The 23,804-nt window shown below is 34.4% G+C and overlaps 1 protein-coding gene and 1 long non-coding RNA gene across 3 annotated transcripts in view; one reads left to right on the plus strand and one right to left on the minus strand.

Annotated features, from left to right (window-relative positions):
* Positions 1-12,723: 12,723 nt before the first annotated feature.
* On the plus strand, positions 12,724-17,049 carry LOC127866447 (uncharacterized). Its single transcript, XR_008043003.1, has 3 exons — positions 12,724-12,834; positions 15,302-15,526; positions 16,952-17,049. It is a non-coding gene; the product is annotated as an uncharacterized LOC127866447 (long non-coding RNA).
* Positions 17,050-19,567: 2,518 nt separating this feature from the next.
* The window catches only part of LOC127866383 (nucleosome-remodeling factor subunit BPTF-like), a 46,982-nt gene continuing 42,745 nt past the window's right edge, over positions 19,568-23,804 (minus strand). For both annotated transcript variants that reach the window (XM_052406865.1, XM_052406864.1), the window contains exon 26: positions 19,568-22,828. In XM_052406865.1, coding sequence (XP_052262825.1) covers positions 22,623-22,828 — 206 coding nt within the window. In that variant the 3' untranslated portion in view covers positions 19,568-22,622. The remainder of the gene's footprint in view (positions 22,829-23,804) is intronic.

The raw sequence follows: 23,804 nt of genomic DNA on the forward strand, positions 1-23,804 counted from the left end.
ATGACGTAAGACATCAATTGACCGATATTGTTGAACGATCTCAAATAAAGCAAAACAAAAAACCATTCTTTCAAAGTTGTATGTATGTATTTATTTTGCCTTGCGGTCAAGGATAACCCATGAAAGTGCAAGCACTTATTTCCAATGGGGTCCTTTGGTTTTGCTGAAGAGACAGCAAGCAGAAGAGACAGTATTGGGATACAATTAATTCGGGTGCGATACCATAGCTCTTTGCGAATAGATACCTTGGTTCTTTTACGTGCTCAGTGTATAGCACCGATACACGCGAGAATTACCTGGGTTTCATACCAGTACATCTCTAGTTGGGTGGGAAACACTTGAAGCATTTCTGAAATTTCCAGTGCCCCGGCCGGGATTTGAACCGGGGACCTCTGGAATGGTAGACCAGAGTGTAACCACTCGACAACCGAACCACCCATAGTTGACCGTTTAGTACAGTACGTGTCTTTCAGGTTTAAAAAGGCACACAGTTTGTCTTTCAGTCAATGACTGTTAAGAATTTTTTTAAGAGATTCACGACTGAAAAAGCTAGTGTTCACTGAAGTTTCAACGTAGCATAATACATGTATACGTAATAAAATGTACACAACTGGATCGTCTGATCATATTTGCTTGTCAGCTCTAATACACTCTGTATGATTCCAGTATTTCCGTTAAAAAATGTGTATTACGTAATTGTTTACAAGCATATTTCTACTAGCTTATGATAAGTGTATATCACGCAATACTGGCAATGCTGACACGTATTTATAAATCATAATCTATATGTAAACGGACCAACAGGTGTACTTTGATACAAAAGTAAAAATGCAAATTTTTTTGACTGTTTACGGTCATTTCGTAGCATATCCATTGCATAACTTCATTTTTTGATAATTTCGTAACCAATGACCGGTCTTTTTGTAATAATCAATCGGTTATTTTGTAACTATATCAATTAAATTCCGAAAAGAAGATAAATAATAACGTCTATTGTAAAAACTGTGTTATTCAAGTTAATTATCACTTTCAAGTACCAACATCATGTATTAAATAGTTAATAATATTTAAAAAAAAAAGACTGTTAGCCCTCAGAAAACTATTGCCCCAGCTCACTTATTAAAAATGGTCTGGATGTATTAATATATTATGGAATATTAGAATATGATCACTATATTAACAAACAGACACACTGATTCATTACATTCATCCTCAGTATAGTGGCTGAGAACGAGACTTTGGCTCATCTGTTTAAAAAATGGCGTTTTCTGCTTAGCTCATTAAATTGCAACATATGACAAATCAAAATCGGCAATTTAAGCTCTGACTTCCTTATATTGACACAGTTATGACAATGTTAATGTTTGAAACATTTCCAGTGCCGATTACAGGCAATGTTTAATAAAAGCAATATGATTTGACAATTGCATGTTATGACTTGTTTGATGACTGTTATGTTTACCGCAAGTATTTTTGTAAATTGTAAAATCCGTTAACACACATTACGTAGCAACATATTAATCAGACAAAGCATCCGATTGTATGGTTGTCATGGAAACAAAAACTAATCGTATTTCATAAACAGTATGTATCTTGTTTCAAGTGATTTATATTTGGTTTCTGTCTTTTCACATTATCCAGAGATAAGTGAGCAAAACATGGAACAGTATATTGAGATAAAATGGTTGTTATGGTGACAAAATAAATTGTGCCTTTCCGTATTGTAAATTCATCTGAATGCAGATTAATACAACAAATGTCAATAATGTTTATCGGAGAGTGTAGAATACTACGTTTAACTTATTGCATTTAAGTTTACACAGAGAAATACTTACGTATTTGATGGTATTGCTTTACACACTTTCATGAATCATGAATGAATCATTTTGACCAACATTGTTGGAGATCGCATGTTATTGAGATCTAATGAGTGATAAACAGAAATGATATTTTTGTTAATAAAATTACACGTTCATTGCACATATGATGAAAAAAGGTAAAACTATTATAATCAATTGTTATAATTTAATATATATATATATATATATATATATATATATATATATATACTTTTTATACTGAGCTTTAGATATTGTTCACATTTAGATTAGCTAAATGAAGCAATACGCAAAGTGTAAAGATATGTATTAGATATCGTATATGTTTAAAAACTATAAAACCTCTTTTGAATATAAAGAATGTGCTTTCTGAAGGTTTTCGCTTATTTTTTTTGTAAAATTAAGAGTCTCTACACATCCATTAAAATATATTGTTTTACTTGATGCTGTTATACATTTTAATGTGACATAAAATAATGTGTATATGTAAGTATGAAGACGATATTCAATGGTGTCTGGCTGTCTGTGTATCTGTGTGTTTGTCTGTCTGTCTGTGTGTGTGTCTGTTTGTGCACGCGTACGTGTTTATCTGTCTGTTAGTGTCTGTGTGCGTGCGCGTGCGTGTTTATCTGTCTGTAAGTGTCTGTGTGTGTGCGCGCGCGTGCGTGTTTATCTGCCTGTCAGTGTCAGTGTGTGTGTCTGTCTGTGTGCGCGCGAGTGTAGTTTATCTGTTTTTCTGTCTGTCTGTCTGTCTGTCTGTCTGTCTGTCTGTCTGTCTGTCTGTCTGTCTGTCTGTCTGTCTGTCTGTCTGTCTGTCTGTCTGTCTGTCTGTCTGTCTGTCTGTCTGTCTGTCTGTCTGTCTGTCTGTCTGTCTGTCTGTCTGTCTGTAAGTCTTTAAACAGTACTGAGTGCACATGGATTACCATATATTCAAATTGTCACGCAGAAACAAAAAGATGTATATAATTGATTCCCTTTACATACTTTTACATGCTAAATACGTTTACGCTTGGATGACAAATTGATATAAACTGAAACAAGATATATGTCATAGTTTTTTAATTCTTTTATGAAAAATGACCTGTTAAATCTGCAATAAAATACATAAGCTATTAATTTTATTAAACAAATGTCAGTCACAGTAGAATATGAAAACAATACATTGCTCGTATTATTATCTTCACACAATGCTAACTGACAGTAAGATGTATCCTTGAAGAGCTCAGGTTGCACAAAGATCGTGAAAAATCATTTCTTGAAGATCTGCAATGTTAAAAAAATACCAATTGTTTAATAGCAACCTTATAAAACACATAAATAATATCTAACTACAGTGATGACCACAGACTTGCCCAAAACTCATAAAAATTGAAATATATCTAACATGTAATCTTTGCCAACATTGCTATTTTGCTTATTTAGCTTAATCTTTGTGAAAATAACAAAAAAAAAACAAATATATAAATTATATGATCAAGATGAAATAAAGATGTTATGTTTCGTTCATAATTTACTGTGAATTTTCAAATATAGACAGTGAGAAGACCATAGTCAATGTTTTAAATAAAAACATTCACATGAAGTGTTTCGGTTTATTAATTGACCATTAATGTACATTTTACTTATTATCCGCACCTAAGTGTTGAAATCAAGTAAGGACTATGCTGATTACACAGTTATCTTTTCCCTGGCATGAATGCTTCGTCTAGAGCGTAAACTGTTGTCCATCCTGTAACATAATACATTTTTCTTTATTTTTTTTCTCAGAATTACCATGTTCTTTGTTATAACAATTTAGGGAAAAAATATACGAATAATAAATATCTATGACGATAACAATGAATGGTTTAAGCTATATCATGCCTGTTTATTTTCAGCACATCTTTTAGTTTTTCCACTTTTTCATTTTGCCCAATATGTAACCCCTGAAGTGTATGGGATAAGGCACTTACCCCTATATCATGGGAGTTAACAACTGAAACAACAGGGGACTGCCCCTGAATAAATAAATAAATACGTGTATTGCAAACTATATTTGACTGGTTTTGTTATAGTTAAAAATAATTTTCGACAAAGATTACACAAATCCGTCTGCACTAGTAATGAATCTCAAGACAATTTCTACGATCTTCTAATACGTCAAAACATATATGCACAAAGTATTTAAATTGTAATACCTTGCAGCAAATGATCCAAATTTTCAGTTTTAACTATATGAACACACAATTGTGTAGTTGGTAAGTGCATTACGATATCAACTTTCGAAACTTTGTCTTTCAAAGAAGTTACATAGTTATTGTACTGAATCTTTGATCATCATGTTTTTCATTATCAACTTGCTAGACAGCCCAGCTAGAAATTTTGATAAGAATAGCAACATTAATAATTATACTCATCAACATCATCAATCACATTTCTCACACATTGTTTGATATTTTCATTATGAATAGAACTATGATTGTTAACATGGCATTGTAGGATTGCATACATATTTGCAATAACAATACGATATTTTGATACTCGCAATTGGCCATGTAACTAAACTGCACACACTTGCTATAATTTGTGTTGATATTTTCGACATAGCTGTCTTACCTGTGTTAATAGCAAGAAAAATAAAATATACATTTAGTCTGCATGAATAACTTACGGAATTCCATAAACGAAAGCCTACTTTCTACCACCAACCGCTTACTGCCAACTGTCTACTGCCAACTGATTACTGCCTACTGCCAACTGTTATACTGTCAATTATACTACTATAGTTAAATAGTCTACTGTCTTCTGCCAACTGTCAAATGTCTACCGCTAACCGCTTACTGCCAACTGTCTACATCCTACTGCCTACTGTTTATTGCTTATTGGAAATTTCGAAAAATACAATTGATAAATAACAATGGAGGGCATATTACAAGAATACTGGCTGGTAAAAAAAATACACCGTTAAGGAGATAAAGACGGTTCTGGCTAGAAAGCATGGCATATCGTACAGGTACAGTACAAGCATATGTTTATTGGATAATAGAATCTAGATATAGTTGCATTTGACGTTCAATTGAAAGCTTTGATGGTAGAGTACGTTGTATTCTACTACAACTTTGGATTAGATACTGCAATCGTGTAGACTAGATAAATACCACAAAATTAGGATTCAATGGGGTGATAAGTACACACCTACACGTGTATTTTTCTTTAAATACTATGGAGCTGTGGGGACTGGATTAATAACTGTGTGTCTTTGGGGGTTGCATCTCAATATATCTTATTTTTGGTACAGTGCTCGACACATTCAGTGACTTCTAAAGAAAATGAGACTGAAAAGAAAGGGTAACGAGTCGCTAATTGATGACAGTGTCTCTGCAATAAAGCAGGAACTTGCTAGTGGAGCTGGTCATGGTATTGCAAGGCTCATACTGGCCTTCAAAAAAATAATAGCCATCATTTTTGCCTTTAAAAAAAAAATAATAGCCAAAACAGACGCGGACTTTTTCTCAAAACGGTACTGATGGCAAAAATGAAATAATAAACAATGAATTGCATGTTATCTATGTTTTATTAAACGTATATGTATTGGATTTAAGTTATAATATATGCTTAAAAACAAGCATAATGTCAGTTTCATGTTCTTATAAAATATTATCATGGCTTTACAATAAAGAATACAATCAATGTTGTGGGTGTGACTTAACAAACCAGACATCAGCTACAGTTACATGCATACAAGCATAACGTCAATGGCATTTTCCTAGAAAATATTATCATGACTTTACACAAAAGAGTAGAACCAAGGATGCAGTTGTGACTTAACAAACCAGACTTCAGCTTCAGTAACATACGAAGTCATGTACATGTTCTCATGATTTCATAATCTCTCATCAGGAATCCAGAAATGAGTCAGTGTTAATAAACTCTTCTTTTCTTAACAATGACCCATTTCTTGAATACCAGGTTGTACTGAAAATCCTTTCCAGATTTTTTCATTGAAATCAACATCAACATTAGCAACAAAACGCATTAATTATAGAAAATAACAAAATCGGCTTCCTTATTATAAAGAAACATTACAGCAGATGACAATTAGTGGCCGCTGACTTTAAAGGGACCGTAAACTAGATTGACGAAAAAAGAAAAGTTCTAAAATACCGTATTTTTTTTACAATTATCAGTTTATACTGATTAAAATATCACAACTGGTATATTACATTACTTGCGTTATTTAGAGTTAACTGGTAGTTACTTGATACTCATTCCTAATAAAATTGTATTACCGAATATATGAAAAAATGAAAATATAACAACTTTTTTCAAGTAATGTAATATACCAGTCGTGATATTTTAATCAATATAAACTAATAATTGTAAAACAAATACGGTATTTAGAACATTGTAGAACGATGTAGAAGTTATGTCGCCAACGTTGTTTATTATATATATATATATATATATATTTCGAACAAACACCAACGGCTCTAATGTTTGGAGGGGAAAAGCGTGATGAAATACGTTCCTATCATGTATCCATTTATCACATACGTGTTGCTTCTCTTCATTCAATTATTAGCATCACGCATATGTATTTCTCGATTTTATAGACTCTAATATAGGCTGTGGACTGTATTGTGTTGCGTTTGCACCAACAAAATACATACGCTTACTAGTATTACATGACACGGTGCCAGGGGACGTGAGAAGTGTTGCATTTTCCACTGCTAGTATTACATGACACGGTGCTAGGGGACGTGAGAAGTGTTGCATTTTCCACTGCTAGTATTACATGACACGGTGCCAGGGGACGTGAGAAGTGTTGCATTTTCCACTGCTAGTATTACATGACACGGTGCTAGGGGACGTGAGAAGTGTTGCATTTTCCACTGCTAGTATTACATGACACGGTGCCAGGGGACGTGAGAAGTGTTGCATTTTCCACTGCTAGTATTACATGACACGGTGCTAGGGGACGTGAGAAGTGTTGCATTTTCCACTGCTAGTATTACATGACACGGTGCCAGGGGACGTGAGCAGTGTTGCATTTTCCACTGCTAGTATTACATGACACGGTGCTAGGGGACGTGAGAAGTGTTGCATTTTCCACTGCTACTCATGCACAGACTCATTAAAACCGAATCTAAAATGTTCTGGTTAGGGCTGTTTTTCTTGTTTTCGGAGGATCAAACCTTTACAGAGTTTGATAAATAAACATATTTATTTTCAGACAAACCGTGAATAATGTCTTGAAGATTGTAACACCAGCATCACTGCAAGAAAGGCAGACTGGAAGATTAACAAGAAGGCTCTATTCGGTTCGGGGTCCAAATCACATATGGCACAGCGATGGTCATGATAAACTTAAAGGGTCCTTTTCACAGATTTTGGCATGTTTTGAAGTTTGTCATTAAATGCTTTATATTGATAAATGTAAACATTGAATTTTAAAAGCTCCAGTAAAAAATCAAAAATAAAATTTAAAAATGGGAAAAAAGTAGCCCGCAGCAGGACTCGAGCCAGTGACCGACGGAATCCTGAAGCAAAAACGAATTAGCCAACTGAGCTATCCAACGAATTAGCCAACTGAGCTATCCTGCCAAACATTCATACAACGCGTATTTTATACGTTATAAAAGCAATCTTCGTATTTCACAACTTTAAACGACAACAACAGAACTCTCCAAATTATTCAATCGTTTCGCGTTGCAACGCTTTATGATTTTTAAGTTTTCAAATCGTCAAAAGATGCATATAAAGGCTATATTAGACCATGGCAAATGTTCAGTAATACTGTTTCCTCACAAATATCATAACTAAACCGAAAATTTGCGAATCTGAAACAACTTTTTTCAATTTTGTCAATTTACCAAACCGTGAAAAGATCCCTTTGAGCGGTTTGGAATATGTATGTATGGGGCGATTGGCGGTTGGTCTAGAAAACCAATTTGGCTGGTTGCAGGTCGTACAAACAATGACCCAAATGTCATTTGTTCCTACTACTTAAAGAGTATTCGAGAACTTGGTTTTATATCGCGCTCTTTAAGATTAGATGCCAGAACTGAAAACGTTGTTATTGATGACATCCATCAATTACTGAGACAAGACCAATTGAATGATTTTGCAAGTAAGTCAGTTACAGGGAAGTCTGTTCATAACGAACGAATCGAGCGATATTGGAGTTACTTAGTCTTGACCTACACTATATCGTACATAGATCTATTCAAAGACATGAGAGACAGTGAAGTTCTAGATGTTAGTAATGCTTTTCACGCATAATTAATGTCTCCGGTTTTGTTTTATACCAGTAATTCAATATGATTTAAATCTTGTGACAGAAACACGGAACGACCACAGAATAAGTACGCAGACTAATAATTGCGTTGCTGGGCGACCTTCTTTCCTGTATGATTGTCCTTTTCAGCCTGGTTCTTCTGGCATGAGCGTGGGTGTTGATCTTAACACATTAGCAACTTGTGAAGACTTATTTACTGTTAAGATTCCAGTGATGGGTGCCTCGGATGAGTTTTCCGAACTTGCCCTGGAAGTGATGCGGATGCACTACTTTAAGATCCCCTGTACCCTACATGACGCTTTGGATTTGTTTGGCAGCCTTTGTAGAGTCTTGGAGTTATAGGTTATTTCAATGTGCTTGGGATTGGTACACAAAAGCTTGCTGCTGAACTATGAGCAGATAACTTGATATGGAAGGAATGATTGTATCATATCTATTATAATAAGTTTCCTATAAACAATAGGGAGTTTCAAAGTTTATTGTCTAATCCATGACATGTACAATAAAATAACACAATTTACAAACATGCATGGTCAATCTTATAGATTTGTAATAGAAAGTTTGTAAATGTGTGATATTACGATTTAAACTATTGCCTTTTTTACAGATACATGTTTCATTGACATACATCATTAAAACCAGATTGCCCCTGTTAACCTTTTGTTAAACACCTGTAATAAAATATTGAAGTTGATAAAACACTGGTGATTGTAAAACAGGGCACTAATGCGCAAAGTGAAAAATGAAGTAAGAGTGACTATCAGATAGGATCAGGTCATTAGTGGACTGGTTAACAGTGGCCGTCTGTATTTTAATAAAACAATTATTTCAGATGATAAAATACTAAGAGACATTTGTATAATAAGCAACTAATTTCATTAAAGCCTAAAGAACTATAGTTGAGCGTTACACAAAATGTATCACCTTTAATCCTATGTAATAGATTCTATACACAAAGACGCTCAATACAATATCAACTTATTGACTAGAATTTCTTAATATACACAAGTACATTAAATATCAAAGATAATAAATATACTTTCGCTGCTATTTACATAAAACATGCAACACCACTATTTATTTACATATGTAAAACTGTCTTCTTTGTAAAATTAAAAAGCAGGTTTTGGCTAAAATTCGTGTTAATCCTTCATTGATAAAAAGGAATTTCAGTTTATCGCTGTTCGACATGTTCATAAATCAACAGCTTTTTCAACAAGATTATATCTGATATTATTATACATGCTACATTTTAATAATACATGACATTCATTTTCAATTGTATTATCTCTACAAAATGGACAAAATCGTCTGTCAGCAGGCAGACCTTCATACCTTCCTGTCTCAAGGCGAATCGGAGCAACGCCACACCTAAATTTACACAGGGCCAATCGATGACTCTTGGGGATTATTAATTTACAATATTTATCAACACCAAAATTCTGCTTAAATGTACAGTAGTTTCTAAGCTTATCTCCACCTCTACCTGATACGCCATTACTAGAGTTAATTCTATGTAGTCAATCTACTTTATATTCATAGACAATACGATGGGAGCGCAACATGTCTCGTCCAAGAGGTAATTACTGTCCGTCGCCTCCAAAAATCATAAATTATATATAATGAATAACGTGTAACCGATCTTACACAAACTTGCACAAATGTCTAACTCAACATTGATATTGTTCATGCCTAATTTTCAGCTAATTTGGTCAAAAGACAAAAACGTTTCCCATAGTTCTCCATTATAATTCTTGCCCAATTTCAGCAACACCAAGATATTTTCTTCGGGTTTTTTGGGTTAAAAAAAAAATACAATTCATAATTAAAGAGCTATCATGATAAACACCATTACTAATGGCACCAAATAAATTAAAAGATAGTCCCTAAGGGAAATTCATAAACAAAAAGGAATTCAGGAAATTGCAGCGTGGCCAAGTAGTGAGCTGAATCGGAGCCTGCTGGCTGTATCAAGGTCTCATAATCAGGTATGTTCAGTGAAATCACGTCCCAAATTTGTTCAATATTAATATTACAATTGGAACTCCTCCAGTTATGCTTAAAACTTAATAAACAAGATAAAGTGATACGCAATATCTTTGTGTCGATATGCATGTATTTGTCCATGAAAATTGTATTGTTAACAGCTTAGGAAGTTATATTACGTTAACATACACGAATCCACACATAATTGTCATCTTTAAAATAGTTTTCAGATCATTTAAAAATCTAAATATGTTGTTGTCTTGACACCCATCGTTTGATCCTGGCTATACATTTAAATCTGATCTGAATCATTGTGAGTGAACATCAAACGTGTATTTGGTTACGTAAGACAGTAAGCGTGAATGATCCCAAATACGTGTGTATATTGATGTTTTTGATGTATTTGGTTTTGGTACATCAGCCACCACGGCTTGAGTACGTTACTCTCTGACCATCCAGCTGTCTGTAGACACAGGGAATGTAAGCGTATGATCCTCCTCCTCATCCACTTCCTGCCATCATCACCATCATTCTGCCATCATTATAAGCATAACCATTATCACCATGATCACCAACATCAACATCATCTTGCCATTATTATCATCCAAACCATCATTATCATTATTATCGACATCACCATAGTCATGTCATCATTATCATAACCATAATCATCAACATCATCATCACCATCATCATCATCACTATCATCATCACCCTCTTTCTCCTCCTCCTTACCATCACACTCGGCATCATCTTCTACTTTTTCATCATGATTATCATAATCAGCTTCATCATCATCAACAACATGAATAACACCGTCATTAACATGATTATGATATGCTGTTGTAATGGAATTAGTGTACCTTGTTTGTTGAAATTAAAATTAGTGCAATTGTTTCTGTGTCCTATTGCTTGAAAATAATTGTGTTCGTGTTACCTATCACTCTGCATCATGTTTGTTTAAACTGGTATGATACCTCTTATCGAATTGTGTAATGAATGAAAAAGAGTGAACACATGTCAATAGGAGGATCATGTTTTCAAAGATGTGAATAATGCTTCATTTGAACAAATTTATAGCAAAACAGATCCGAAACGTATTTAAAATGCACACAACTTTTTTAAGGTGTTTAATCGATCAATAAAAGGATTGAATGGTAATCCCGAAAATGCAGTTATTATATAAATGGACTAACCCTTATGCTATTTCAGGCCAACGAGACAATTAGTTGTTCGTTGAAGGTTTCCGACAAAGCGTGGATCGAATTCCGGGACCTTGAGTTTTCCACATGTTGAAATATTGTGTCCTTGGTCAATGTTTGTGGGGGCAACGATCTTTATCTGTCAACAAAACGATATACTTATAAACACAAAAAGTTAAATTTCGATAACATTTTCAGTATGCCCAGTGAAGTAGTATTCACATCATATTGGTTCGTAAGTTTGCAATATGTGCCGTGCTCTGTGAAAACTGATTAAATGCACAGGCTAATCAGGGACGACACTTTCCGCTTAAATGATATTTTTCGTTTCGAAAAAGCTCTTCTTAACAAAAATCTAGTTTAGGCGGAAAGTTACGTCCCTGATAAGCATGTGCGGACTGCACAGGCTAATCTAGGACGACACTTTACGCACATTCGTTAAACTCCTTTTTCACAGAGCACGGCCCAAATATATGTTATGTAATTTCGTTTAATAAACCTTTGGTTGGCATGTGTTGTATGTTATGATAGGACATAATTAATTATATATTTAATGGTTTCACTTCATTTAACGTTGTTTGCAAATTTATTAAAATATGTTTTAGCATAGTTTCTGTTTCATACCAAGGTCATTAATGGCATATGTTTAGAATATATTTTGTATGATTAATTCGAATATATGAAAAATTTTAATATATGCAGCTGCAAAGAACGATACTTTCGCTAAATGAATCATTAATAAATACAAATACGTCTAGTAAAGTAACAGTGTAAATGCCCAAAATAGGGTATGATGCCATATTCGACAGACTTAGCTCCAGGCGAATGTGCGCATGTGCACATACTGGTCAGGAGCAAAGTTGTGCGCTTATAATGACGCAAAACCTTATCGGACAGGTTAGCTCTCAGCAAGACTGTGCGACTGCGCACGCTGGTCTGGAGCTACGCTGGCTGCATATGCCATAAGACCCAAATTCGAATGACGCGATGCTTATTATGTATTAGCAATTCTCCAGAAAAAGGCATTATTATGCCAATCAGAACCATGCAAGGCCTACTTACAATTATTTGAGACCGATAGGAATTCCATAATGCCAACAACCGTAAGTGTAATTGTTCACTCTTTGCTCTGTTTATTCACTACTTATTGCATTTGTTTGGCGCCATTATTGACGCAATCAGTAAACCAATGACGTTAAATAATGGATAATTGCTATATAATTGAAACACTTCGTTTGCTAAACACTCCGACATTCTGAAGATTAGTCAATCCAAATTGCGCTGATATTTATGAAATGGTACAACAAAATTATCGATAAAAATAACTTATATTTTGGGTTGAGTAATTATAATAATGATGTCTAATTGATATGTTAGTATTTGTTAATTACGTACATCGGCTATATAAGCGATGCACTTCAGAAACCGAATTATTAATCGAAAACTTCCATCACATAACACGCCAACATGATGAGCGTCTCGAAGTGCTGTGTGCTTTGCGTGGTGTTAGGACTGTTTAGTTCCAATTTAGGTAAAATATAAATTTGTTATTACACATTTAAGAATTGCTGATATAAGTTTTTGTATAAAGCATTATAAACATAACTAATAAAACGCCACGTCCGCAGAAAGTTTAAAGGACCAATTAAAAAGTGATATATAACAAAATAAAATAATACTCGTTCCTTAAAAAATAAAAGCAATATCGCAGTGTTCATGGATAACCAGTAGTAGCAGTAGTAGTAGTTTTAGTAGTAGTATTGGTTATCGTAGTAGAAGAAGTATTAGTAGTTTTAGTAGTACTTTTTCTTAGCGCCAACTACGGTGAATATTTACTTTTTCATCTTTGTTATCATACGTTAATCCTGTTTAAAATAGAGATTGGAAATCTATGTCATTTTCCTCCTTTATTTTTTTTTTTCAAAATCTCACAACTGTAGACAATTAAAAGTAAATTAATTTGGTGTTTGTATTTTTCGTGGCCGTTCGATTGGCCTTCATTAAATAGATAAACTTCATGTCTTGTGACTGTAAGTAATATTAAATACATTCAAAGAGCAAACAACTGGAGTGCCTTCAGCGCTTTGATTATTATTTCCGGACACACTTTTCTACAGGACGACTAGGTTTGCTGCGCTTTTTTCCTATATATTTCCACATATTTTATCTTCCGGTCCTTAGCGCCGTATCGGAAGTATCATTGGCTCATGTATTAATGCATCTAAAAAAAGAGGTGGCGCCCGTGATTAATGATATTGTTTTTGGTGAAAGGAACATCCATTTGCTGCAAAGGAGGATTTTAAGTGTGAACTTATTTTGGGATTGCATACTTCGTACTAGTATCAGTTTATTTAACCCATTTATGCCTTGTGGACTCTCCCATCCTTCTAAATTGGATCAATTCATTTCCAAAATTAGGGATGTCTAGTATATTTATTTCTATATTTAGAACATTTCTTACAGAAATTCCTTTAAGCAAACAGCGAAGACCCTGATGAGACGCCGCATCATGCGGCGTCTCATCTGGGTCTACGCTGTTTGCCAAGACCTTTTTTCTAGACGCTAGGCATAAATGGGTTAAACACATTTAGTGTAGCTCGATTGCATCAAACGACTGAGGATAATTGAGACACTCGAGTCGTTTCCATGGTAGAACCAGTATGTGTTGCTTGAATGAAGATCTAAGAACGCTGCCTGAGTGGGAATCAAAACTGTATCGATTTGCTGACACTTCTTATTTTATTACTGGTATATGTGACATCTGACAGATCAAAAAGAACAGTAACATGCATCAGTTGAAGTGCCTAGAGACTGAACTTTTTAAGTAAAAATAAATTCGAGATCCAGATGCGTCATTGAAATAAGGTTAAATATGAAAAGCCACTTGTTTCCACTTACATCGTCCAAACAATTACGGTAGGGTTGTTGCTTAACTTGTTCTATTTAACACGTATTATTTCCCACTTGATTAAAAACAACAACAGCAACATTTCTAAGGTTTATTTTAATTAAATAACTTTTGATTTAGTAATTTAGTGAATATGAAGTAATTTAACAAACAATCGAAACATAACCTGGGTAACCAATGTTGATCGTCGGCACAAACAATACATGTCGTTCGGGTACTTTGAAAAATATTTTTCGTCACAATCAACACGAAAATTATTTTCTGTAACATATTCAGCTGCTGTATCAGGCGTGGCATTACTTAGGGAAATGCATGCATACGCAAATAATGTGTCGCCGACTTTGACTTTATTTACACCCATTTATGCCTAGTGGACTCTCCCATCCTTCTAAATTGGATCAATTTATTTCCAAAATTAGGGATGTCTAGTATATTTATTTCTATATTTAGAATATTGTTTACAGAAATTCCTTTAAGCAAACAGCGCAGACCCTGATGAGACGCCGCATCATACGGCATCTCATATGGGTCTACGCTGTTTGCGAAGGCCTTTTTTCTAGACGCTATGCAAAAATGGGTTAACTGCGACAAATCTAGAAATATCCACTGTTACATATGGTCGCGACATATGCTTGAAGTAACGTATGTAATCAGCCATAATGCCATGAATGGTTGATCCGATGTATCATTTTCAACCCACGGCACTATGGCACTTATAAATTGTTTGGTTGACTCGTATTATGCAGATGTTGCAATAGGTGAACTTTACAGTGTATATTAAATGATGAAGCGCTACAACGCATCATAACGCAATTTCTGAAGACATTAAATCAAAATGATACTCAAGACTTTAGTTGCTGTGTGTTCGGGTGCGTAAATTCGTGTAATATGTATATGTACCTACAAGTTTTTTCAACTTGGCGTAAAACTTGAAAACACATACATCTCTTAAACAATAAACGTCTACTGAAATAAAATGTGTGTGTATTTGAACTTATTAACTATAAACATATGGTACAAATAAACCCTAGTTTAATTTCAAATAAAAACACAATTTTCCAAATTAATATTTGTTATTTTCTTTCTTCAGTCGAAGCATTGTCAGTAGCGTGTGCAATCGACGGCGGAACTTATTATATAGGTGTCGGAGAAAAATGGGTCTCACCAACGGACCCTTGTCGTAAGTGCGTATGCAAAGAAGGAGGACATCTCGCCTGCTTATCCGACTCTTGCGCCAGGCCTCAGTGTCCGGCCGGGATGGAAGTGGAAAGATCCAAGACCGAATGTTGCGAATACACATGTTTAAGGAAATAAGGTGTGTATTGATACAGCAAATTAACCAACATGTACATGAAATTCATTAAGCCAATTTGGTTGTAAAACAAAGTTATGGCTGTCGGTATACATATAAGTTAATATGTCTCTGTATATACATTAAAATTAATACTTGTATGAATATTAATGTATTTTCAATAATTTTGACTCGTATTAAAATGTCTATACCGATACATGCGTGAATGGGCTTCATGCCACATGCGGCCGGTGAAGCTCATGCCCAGCATGAACAATCGCACCGTCTGGTTAGGAGCTACAATGTCCGCTATACAGTAACGCAAGGTTTCTTTGTCTCATAATCGGACATGGTATGTAGCCCCTGATCAGACTGCGCGGATGCACATCTTGTCTTAAGTCATGCAGTCCGGAATGTCATAAAACATATTTTCGCATAACCCGCTTCATATAATATTTGCAGCAATTAAAAAACCTGACCGGACACTTGTAGCGGGATCATATGGTGCTTGAATTCAGTTTGATAAAAGCAACAAACTTGGCACATTTGTAGATATAAGTATTTTATTCAATTTTAGCTATTGACCCATCTCCAATTTTCAAGCTGGCCGCCATTTTCAAGATGGCCGCCAAAATTTAGGAAATTACATGTTACTGCCATATTTAATTAAAATATTCTGTTTTTGGCATTGAAATTAGCTGTTTAATGTTATAAATTAATTGAAATATGTTGATACATGAAAAAAAAAATGAATTAAATATTGCATATAAGTCAAAATGGCTTCCAAAATGGCCGCCTAAAGTACCAAAAATAGGATTTTCCTACTCCAATCTATAATTTCAATATTTATTGAACGTATGTTATATAAGCAAGTGTTTTTTCTTTTTATGTATTATCAGATACCTTCATTTGTATAATATTCTCAACATATTATTTCAGTCCTTAAATCAAGAAATAACTGCATTCAACGAGTTCACACTTCCAGACCTTAAAGCTGCCTTAAAATCTAACCGCGGTCACATCCTCCACCACATATGGTGCTTATATTCAGTGGAATTGTTCACTTTTTGATAAAAGCAACACACTTTGATCATTGGTAGTTTAAAGTATTTAAGACAAAATAGGCTATGGACCCAATTCATATTTTTCAAAATGGCCACCAACCTATCAAAAAAAAGGAGAAAATATTGAGGTGCTGATTTTTTGTTGCATCCCGCATATGATCCTGCTTTTATCAAAAAGTGAACAATCATTTCACCATATGACCCCACTATTGTTTTTAGTGTGGTTAACTAACTATGTTTTAGTTTGGTCTAGAGGCGATGTACGTTTCATTCAAAAACGAGCTTTGCACGTCAAAACAGACAAATTACTTCATAAATTATTGCTTATTAGCTTACACACATCGCCATTTAATAAACGACTTATTTTTCTTTCGCTTCGTTTCAGGCAGCCAAAAGTTCAACCCACAAGTGCAGATCGGAGGACATATGTTCGTCTGTCCATGTCTTTGTCGGAAGGATAACAAATAAATGGTCATTCAGCTGTGTTGCATTGTTTTTATGTTTAGTAACAAACTACGACAATAACTACTGAAACTACTATTAATTCTACTACATCGATTTATATAATAATAATAATAATAATAATAATAATAATAATAATAATAATAATAATAATAGGTTTTGGAATTCTCTCAGAAGTTCTTCTGTTGGAGACTCTGGCCCCGGTCGCGACGAGCACGCGCCAGCTTTTTCAAAATGAATACATCATCTTCGTCATGGATATTTTATCGTCATAAATCTAAACTATCATCTTATAAATTATCATCATCATCATCATCATCATCATCATCATCATCATCACCACCATCATCGTCATATTAATCGCACGTTTCAAAGCAATAAATCAGTATCCAGACATGTGAATTCCGAATATTGTCAAAAGGCCCAAGTACAATCTCTTTTCTAGTGTTTTGATTATTGACTTGAGTGAACATCGGAAAGTGTGCAGAGCCTCTTATATCTGTGACAAACTTCTTTCATATACACAAAACTCAACAAAAACAAATTAAATTCACTTAGGCATATTCCAACTCATCGTGTTAAAAACTCATAATGCATCGATGTGTGCATCGATTATACACGTACACACTTCCCAATAAATAACGCGTTTAAGTATTGCTATACCTAACAGTTCATAATCATTTCGGTAATTGTTAGGCAATATGGTAAATATATATTCATAAATGACGCCTTTAATTAGCTCCTTGTCGCCAAATCGCAACAGCGTTATGAATTTGTGCAACTGAAGGTGATCAATGTAGTAAAGTAATTGATTAGTCACTTAAAAGTAACATATAAATAACGGTTGCTATGATACGCTTTGATTTTAATAGATTAAACAATTTTCGCAAAGCACCGTTGAAGCTTCGCGATATGTGCATTTTGTAACATATGACGTCTCCTTGTGTTATGGCGTTACAAAGATGAAAAGTAACTAGTGCGCACAATTGCTAGTGTTATTTCTAGTATTACGTTGTTATGTTCACACTATAAAACGATAAGAACTTGAATTAACACGATATTAAAAGAACGTGTTTTAATTTATACGCACCAGAATACACCAGTTACTATTAACAAGTCACGACAAATGCAATTAAGCTTCAAGCATGTGCTACCGGATGACGTATAGAAGCACAAAGGCGCACGGAAGTTGCATCAGTTGTGTTATGTTGGGAACGAATAGCAATGCATGATTCATTTGTCGTATACCAACATGCAATTGTAATATAGCATCAACGCAATATACAATCTTCACTTAAATATTCATTGTCATTTTGTAACATTAATGGACTAATGCACATTCCCTTCCATAGGAAACTGGAATGTGTATACTTTAGCTACTGGATCTTTAAAATGCAATTGGGGAATGCCTTAAAGGGACGTAACCAGTACTGGCCTTTTTAACTTATATCTCAATAAGGCTCGATTGGGCATTGTCTGCTCGGGTACTACTTAAATGTACCCCGGGTACTATTAATTATACTTAAATGTACCCCGGGTACGGAACATATGCTTACACGTACCCGGCCAATTTAGCCTGTACCCGAGTTTTATTCCCGCCCAAGATCCGATGTCGTTTAACGCGCTACGGGATACGAATCACGATTCTCTTTGAACAAAACCTGCATCAAAATGTTTTTTAAGGAGTTTCGATAATATAGAGGATATTTTACAAAATATTGATAGAAATATGAACATTAATTTGAAAAAAAATAGCCGACAACGACCGATTTAGCGTTCGAATTCCCGCGATTACTTTTCAGTAGTTTCCGAACCCGGAACTAATGTTATTGTAAGCCGATAATAGGTGTCATTAACACCTCGTTGTAGGTATACCTCCTCTATAAAATCAATTTACCGAAACCTCCACGGCTTTTACTATATAAATCAATTTACCGAACTTGTCATTTACCGAAACCTCCATAACCCCATTTAAGTATACCACGGACTCTAGATTACAATATTGCGAAAGTACATACATTTCAATATCCACTATCGATGAGGTTTGTGTGTAATTTGAGGAACATTGGTGTTGTTAATGTATTTTTAAACGGGTGTAAGTAGCATTTAAGCGATTGAAAAAAACAAACAAGATTGGCATATACAACTTAAACTTAATCATCATTATGTGATATAAATACATTTCAAATCTCAAATTACTCCGGAAAAATATCTGAATAAGAAGTACCAGGAAACAATTTTTGCTAAATATAGGCATTCACACCTCGAGCTATTAACATGACAGACGGATGGACAGATTTACAAAACTGAAATTATATGCATATTCCCCATATGGTCATCAATCAACATACACATATCTATTTAACAATGTTTTTTTAAGTAATCTTCTGTCCCACGTTCAGACGGACACACGTAAGGACCGGTAGTGAACCTTTAGTCAACACCGGTACGGGACTCATGAGTAGAATCACCAATTATCATAAATAAAAACACAATAACACAGATATAATGGAACGTTACATAAAAACAAACCATCGCATCAATCTGTCCTAAATACACTTTATTAAATTATTATACATCACGTGAAATGAAAGGATAGAAAGTTTAATGTACAGCCAAAATTTATTTATAAACAGGTCAATGCTCCAAAATACAAGACTTACATCACTTAACTTGTGCACATGTGCAAATACCTCACTGACCTCATAATAGACTCAACAGCATAACAACGATTTTGCGAAAAAGATGACAGCCTTAGCTGAATGAGAATATTTACAAATGACAATCAAAAACAAATAAATAAAATTGCGACACAATCAATATGAGGTCAATAACAAACAACAACGCAGAGATATATGGAACAAGAGCACCGCATAACAGGTGCCACGCTCGGCTGCGAAAGCTTGTCAATTTTTTCTTCTTCTAGAGGTCACAGTAACCTTGACCTTTGACCTAGTGACCCAAAATGGGTGTGGCGTGCTGAACTCATCAAGGTGCATTTACATATAAAGTTTCAAAGTTGTAGGTGGAAGCACTTAGATTTTAGAGCCAATCTAAAGGTTTTAGCACAACGCCGGCGGACGACGAGCAGGCTATGACAATACCTCGGGTTTTCTGCAAAAAAAAACAGCCTCGCTTTTAAAAACACAGCACAGACTTTATACAATTCTTAATCTTGATGCTGCAAAACGCAAGACAAGTACAAAAGTGACAATATTTGTCACTCACTATAAGTATTTGCTTGGTGCACTCCTGGGATTGAGGGCTTTATGATTCACAATAAGGCAATGTAAAAATGAAATCAAACCATTATAGTACACAAACTGTTAATCAATTTGGGTTTTTTACAGCTCATTTCACAATTTATATATATTTTAAGTATATTTGACAGTAACCTTGATCCATCTGGTTAAAATGCAATACTGAGCAGCCAACATTCACAATTTCTGAGCAATATCTGCATATAATATTGAGCTATTAAGCCAAAACTGTTCACATGTGTTTGGAAACAATTCCCTCTACCCAACTAGTCCCATATGGATTCCCAAGAGCTAAGTATCACGTAACCTACCTACACACACAATGTTGGCATAATATCTCCAAATGAACTCCCATGCTAGGTCTGCTTTAAATCAATCTACAAAATTGTAGTGCAAAATCTCCATCTCGAAAAGTTTTTCACCAGAAACTATTTATCTGTTTGTAGTAAGAGACCTTGACTTTCACCTGATTGGAATTAAATGCCATTCCAAGATTTATCTGCAAGTATGCTACTAACATAAACATTCAGTGCTTTCTGTGCAGTATTTCCATCAAAACTCTATTTTTTGAGAGGAAACCATTTTTGTAATTTTTTTTGGAAGTAGGACTCCGTGCAAGTTTGCTTCATCTAAAATTTCCTCAAGATTGGTCAATGCAGAATTACATTATAGACTGGAAAACACTTGTTTGACACCAGCCATGGCCATACCCTAATATGACAACCAGGATTTTAACTTATTCGCAAACTTTGTTAAACAAATATGCACAAATCTCATTTACCACCCTATTTAATTTTATTTATGTAAATCTTCATACAAAAGAGAGATAACTCAGAATGGTGAGTATACAAAATTATCTGAAATGAATACTAGAAGATAAAATAATGTCATCTAAATTTATATCATCTTCTTAAAAAGTGTAATGATAACATTTAATTCATTGAAACTTTTAAAGAAGTTATTAAAAATGTAGTAACGTTACCATTCAAATCATGATATTGAAAGAGAATTCAGGGATCTAATTTAGACAAACAATATGATATGATGCACTTGTAATTTAAGATAGCTCATGATAAGATGATAAGGTAGCTCAAGCAACCTAACAGCAGAGGCAATTTAATTTAAATAGTGAAACTAAACTAAGCACAACGATGTACACAAATGAAGCTAACTATTGGCATCTGACATTAAAACTTTAGTATAAATAATTACAGCGTGCACAGGAATTATTGCAAAGTAGTAAAGAAAAAATACAATTGGCTTCACCTCAATAATGAATTCCATACTACACATATATACATATATGTACAATAAGAACTAGGCCTACGAATATACAATGACTGAAGAAACAGATGTTTCCTAGTACAAACATTTTATAACACGTCTTGTTAGACACTCAGGTTGACTTTTATTAGGTCATTAACAGGTGCGGAGCCCCCCCAAACAAAATTGAGTGTCGAGTAAAAATGGAAAATATATCTCTTAAAATAAAGTGGCACTAACTGAGAAAAAAAGGATTAAAATCAGTGCCAAAAGGGGGTTAGATATAAAAATTTCGCACTTCAGGATCTCTGCACACTGGACAAAATGACTTATTTTCCCTTAACACACAAGGCTCGTAGGTGCCTCCTTTCCTAAATAATGTTTTTTATGTTTCCAGTAACATTGACTTTTACTCTGCCACGCTTCTGATAAATAAATAATGATACAATTGATTCTTCTGGAAATAACCATACATGACTGAGTTTAAATATACCATTAGTTTTATTCATGCCATAAAACTAATTTACTGTTCACAGATAGGGAATATTTAGCTACAATTATTCATATAGTTTGATATTTTACAGCCTATATAACCAATCGACAACTAATACCAGATTTTTTTTCCCATACAAATAAGCTGTATTATTGATAAACTGGACACAAAATAGAAATATTAAATAAAATAAGTCATATACAACAGACTTAAATAAATTTAATTTGATCAAATTAAGAGCAGGTATTCTCACAGAGAATAATGCAAACAAATCCTTTGATTTAAAAGCCCCAACAAAGAATGATCTGTTTGTAACCAGATTGTTCACCATGTTGTTTCCCTATATATGTGAGTTCTGAACTGGGAAAACTTGGCTTAATGCATTAAGCGTTAAGTGTCATTCCAGATAAACCTGTGCAGTCTGCACACTTCCCCCTTTTATGGTATTTTTCATTTAAAAGAAGTATCTGCTCAACAAAAATCAAATGTAGATGGAAATTGTTGTCTGCAACACCACACTGGCTAATCTAGGACGACATTTTACGCATTCAACACAATTGTCCCAGAACCCGGCTCAATTACTGCTGAGAATGTAGGAATTTGTCCTTGAGTGCCTTGAGCCTCTGTACAAAATATGTCTCAAGGACCTCTGCACACTGAAAGAACGGCGTGTCCGGTGGATTGTACAGGCGACAATTGTTGAAGATCTTGGTGACGTCCTTGATAAAGTCTGTCAGCCGCCGATATTCATGGCCATCCAAGTTGGCCTCCACTTGTGACAGATCTGCAACAAGGAATCACAGTGACACCACTGTAAAGGATAGCACCTGTTTCAAGCTTAAATTAGGCACAAACACACTGGGTTCACATCAGAATCAGCACTATTGATTTTTTTTAAATCTTCAACTTCTTTGGCTATGAATTTGTTGCTATATATTTTTTTAATTCAAAATACTAAATTTAATAATCAAGCATCATTTTTTAAGCAGAAATGGGGTAAATAGGGGCAGACAGTTGTTATTTCAACAAATGAAAATGTTGTTTGAAACGGAGGATTTAGCATTTTGCTAGTAAAATTTTATTTGGATATTGTCATATATTTTCGCGACCCAATCAAACTGTCAACAATGTCGACATTTGTTAATGAGTGGAAATACCTCAATACAATACAAAAATACCTCATAAAATTAACAATTGTTATATTACATTCTTATCATGAGAACGGTGCTTAAACTACTTCATGGTGAAAATGATGAGACTCTTGAAATGTGCCCATTTTAATTATTGTTTATATTCTTATTTTTGACAAAAATTGTCTCCAACTTATTTCAAGCAACAAAATTTAGTTGCAACAACTTTTTTTGACCAAGTGAAACCGAAGATATGCCAAACTGAGAAAGGAAACTTTGCACAGACAGACAGACTGCTATATTCCGCCTTCTTCAAAGGGGGTCATAAAAAATCTACTTCAGAAAACAATTCTATAATTTATAGTAGTTAAATTACAAATTGGTATGATTAACATACAAGACTTGTGTCTTGTCTTGTATATATTTGTACATAACAAGAGATGTGTTCGTCAGAAACACAATGCCCCCTATTGCACCGCTTTGATTTTTTTTTTTTTACGTTTGACCTTGAAGGATGACCTTGACCTTGAACTTCCACCACTCAAAATGTGCAGCTTCATGAGAACGCCGCTTTGAAATTTTATTTTTATTTTTTTGACCTTTGACCTTGAAGGATGACCTTGACCTTGA

The sequence above is a fragment of the Dreissena polymorpha genome, chromosome 2 (genome assembly GCF_020536995.1).
Source record: "Dreissena polymorpha isolate Duluth1 chromosome 2, UMN_Dpol_1.0, whole genome shotgun sequence".
In the NCBI taxonomy this organism is placed as follows: Eukaryota; Metazoa; Mollusca; class Bivalvia; order Myida; family Dreissenidae; genus Dreissena; species Dreissena polymorpha.